Source organism: Rhincodon typus, chromosome 46, assembly GCF_021869965.1.
Source record: "Rhincodon typus isolate 14 chromosome 46, sRhiTyp1.1, whole genome shotgun sequence".
Taxonomy (NCBI): Eukaryota; Metazoa; Chordata; class Chondrichthyes; order Orectolobiformes; family Rhincodontidae; genus Rhincodon; species Rhincodon typus.
The window spans coordinates 5,988,787-5,992,486 of record NC_063377.1 but is presented as its reverse complement, the minus strand read 5'-3'; the positions used below and the strand labels follow the sequence as shown (position 1 = coordinate 5,992,486).

General features: G+C 47.9%; 1 protein-coding gene across 3 annotated transcripts in view; it reads right to left on the bottom strand.

Moving 5' to 3' along the window:
- Nucleotides 1-3,700, bottom strand: part of polr3glb (RNA polymerase III subunit GL b) — a 13,958-nt gene that overhangs the window by 6,432 nt on the left and 3,826 nt on the right. For all 3 annotated transcript variants that reach the window (XM_048620334.1, XM_048620335.1, XM_048620336.1), the window contains 2 exons: nt 3,235-3,303; nt 130-186 (listed from right to left, as the gene is read on the bottom strand). In XM_048620334.1, coding sequence (XP_048476291.1) covers nt 130-186; nt 3,235-3,303 — 126 coding nt within the window. The remainder of the gene's footprint in view (nt 1-129; nt 187-3,234; nt 3,304-3,700) is intronic.

Genomic DNA, 3,700 nt, shown 5'->3' with positions numbered 1-3,700 from the left:
TATCAGGGAGACTGCCCCTGGTGTTGGGGAAGCTGGTATCAGGGAGATTGTTCTTGGGATGGTGATGGTGAAGCTGGTATCGACACTGGGGCAGCCTGGTTTCTGGACTTGCAGCCGTGCCAAACTTACTGTCTTTTAGTGGCTTTCGTATTCGGATCCTCAGTTCCCGTGGCAACCGCCGCCAATCTGAAATGACAGGGATTGATTGTTTAGTGGGTGCGGTGGGTGGGCCCGAGGCTGTGAAAAGTCCCACATTCTGTTGTTATGATTACAAGCCTAGTGCACAAAGGGGCAGATCCATTCCCAAACCCCACACACACATCAACACTGGCTTCTCCACATCACCCAGTAGCACGGAAACCTCTTGGAGGGCAGCTATTTTGTATTGAGAAGAGGAGGAGGAGGGGAAAGGGGGCTGAACCTTTGGAATGCTCTCCCCCAGAAGTTCCATCGTTCGGCACGTTCAAGGCAGGGACTGATCGTCACTAGTAGTATCGAAGGAATGGAGATAGTGCCATTTTTTCTTGCACTATTAAAGAAAATCAGCCACGATCTAGTTGAGTGGCAGAGCTTGGACGGCCGAAGGGCCTGTTACTGTACTGTAATTTTCTTTGTTCTTTGTTCTAAATTAAGGGGCCGAATGCTCTCCTCCTCCTCCTATTTCCAGTTTACAGTGTTCCCTCTACCCTGTTTGCCAAAGACGGGGCCTTGCATATAAATACATCGCTTCTACCATCAGCAAACTCTGTTTTAACTGGCACCCTATCCACTGGCACTCTTGGTAAACTGGCAAAAATTATACACCTCAAATACCACAATGTATTTATGCTGTAAATAAAGCTAACAGTGATGTCTATACCCCCTGCATTATATTTTTATTAGTTACTGTGTTTTTACACAGATTTCAGAAGGCGTGTTGATGTTTTAAAATAGATTTTTTTTGAAGAATGTTGATATCTCGAAGCTTCACTTGATCAGGGTTTACTGTAGTTAGACACAGCCCCTTGATTATCCGGATATCTGATCAACCAGCACACTCCTGATCCCACTGGCCCCAGTTAACAAAACGTTTGCTGCAGCTATACATTATCCTCACAGCATGCGTCAACTTTTTCCTCCTCTGATTTGCGGTCACATTTTGAAATGAACTTGTCAACTGAAACCAATGAGGTTTGAATGAGAGATAACACGGTGTAGAGCTGGATGAACACAGCAGGCGAAGCAGCATCAGAGGAGCAGGAAGGCTGACGTTTCGGGTCTGGACCCTTCTTCAGGAATGAATTATGTCCTGCACTCTCAACTCTCATTGACTCCTGATGGTGCTGCAGTGCCACCTGGGGTAGCAGAGTATAATTACAGCGTTACACCTTGACCATAACGTGTTTTCTACCATAATGGGAACATAGATTTATACCAAAAGAACAGGCTGTGTCCAGTAAAATATCTGTGCCCTGATGACACCATGACAAGGCATCTAACCCAGTGTGCCCGAACACAATCTCATGTATGTGGCTCACTAAATGAGCACAGTACGGCACAGTGGCTCAGTGGTTAGTACTGCTGCTTCACAGCACCACGGACCTGGGTTCAATTCCACCCTCAGGCAAATGTGTGTGTGGAGTTTGCACGTTGTCTGCGTGGGTTTCGTCTGGGTGCTCTGGTTTCCTCCCACACTCCAAAGATGGGCCGCTTAAGTGGGTTGGTCGTGCTATATCGCCCAGTGTCCAGGGATATGCAGGCTACATGGGTTAGCCATGGGAAATGCAGGGTTATAGGGTAGCGGGGATGCTCATCGGACAGTCAGGGAGGAATGAATGGCCTGCTCCCACACTATAGGGGTTCCACTCTACGAGCACAGCGGCTCGAACATATTGCTTGAAAAACATTCTAATCACCCATCTGCTCTCAGCATCAAACTCTATTCAACTTTTATGGGCCTCACACAGAATGGGAGACAACGATTAATTCAGCGAACGCAGCTCAACATCCCAAGGCGTTTGCGGGGCAGCAATTATCAAGGAAAATGCAACCGGGGACCTGTGGGGGGATATTAGCTAGGAGACCAAAAGCTCTGCAAACAGCTCAGTTTTGAGCAGTTTCTTAAAAGAGGAGAGAGACAGACATGGAGAGAGGTAGAAATGGAAACATAACGTGCTGGAGAAACTCAGCAGGTCTGGCAGCATCTACAGAAAGAGAAACAAAATTAACATTCCGAGTCCAATGTGACCCTTCTTCAGAACTAACGGGAGCTGGAAAACGATGGTTCGTTTTAAGGCGGAAGGTAAGTAGAAGCAAGTGGCTCAGGTGGCGAGGTTGCCCAGAGCAAAAGACAAATGGAGTGCTAATTGTATTAAAGGAGATATGGAGATGAGAAAAAGACATGAATAGAAGAAACTAGGTCAACTTAGCTGGGACAAATCCAAGACAAACAAGACAGGGGGCCAAGGGAGGGTGCGAAGGGGTGTAATCAATTTGAAGGACAGTTTCTGTGCTCTGACTCAATGTCGAGTCCTGAAAGCTATAAAGTACCCAAGTGAGGTGCTGTTTCTTCAACTACGACAGGACAAGTAAAACACTGCTGCACCTGGAAGGTTTGTTTGGGGCCTTAGACCATGAGGAGGGACAAGGTGCAAGTGTTAAACCTTCTGCAATTGTAAGGAAAAATGCAGGAGGATGTGTTAGGAGTGACGGAACACACATGGTAACTGTGGCACGCTGGCAGTGGTGGGGGGCAATGGAAACTGGGCCAGAATGAAAGGAATGCAGAGATCTCTGAGGGTTGCAGGGGCTGGAAGCGGTTAGAGAGATCTCGGGAGGGTGTGTGCACGCGCGTGTGCAGAGGGCAGAGGTAGGTGATGGGTGAACAGACCAGGTGTGAGCCTTAAAACTAGAGTTTTTAAACATGTCGAAGTTCACAGATGTCAGAAAGTAGAGAGGCAAGCAGAAAAGCTGTGGAGGAGCCCCGTCCAGGGGGAAACCAGCGTGTGGCTGAGGACAGCAGTATAACAGCCGAGGCAGGATGAAGATTGAAGATCAGACAGGGGTGGATGTTAGACAGGGATAGAGTTGGATGATAAAAAAAATATACCTAATGACAAAAGAGCGAAGACATCGACCCAGCAGAGATTATAGCTTTGGTTGTGTGGATCAAGTCAGAGCCATCTTTTGCATGAATACACAGGGAACAGCAACCAGGCATCAACAGAATGAAATATCAGAGGTGTAGTCACGCACCAGGATTCCATTCAATTGTGTTGTCAGTCGGCCCAGAGGACTGGTATTTGTCAGAATAACGCTCGATATCTGTGAAAATAAAAGCTCATTTGTCTAGTGAGTGTGCACCATGCAAGCATCCATCTGTCTGATAACATTGTGTCGAGCCAACTTAACTCAAGCTGCCAGCGTGAACCCAAATCACAGTCACCCCCATGGACTGAAATCACTGTCATCCTGGGATTGAAATCACCGTCACCCCCAAGGGACTGAAATCACCGTCACCCCCAGGGACTGAAATCACCGTCACCTCCTGGGACTGAAATCACCGTCACCTCCTGGGACTGAAATCACCGTCACCCCAGGGACTGAAATCACCGTCACCCCCTAGGACTGAAATCACCGTCACCCCCTAGGACTGAAATCACTGTCACCCCCTAGGACTGAAATCACTGTCATCCTGGGATTGAAATCACCGTCACCCCCA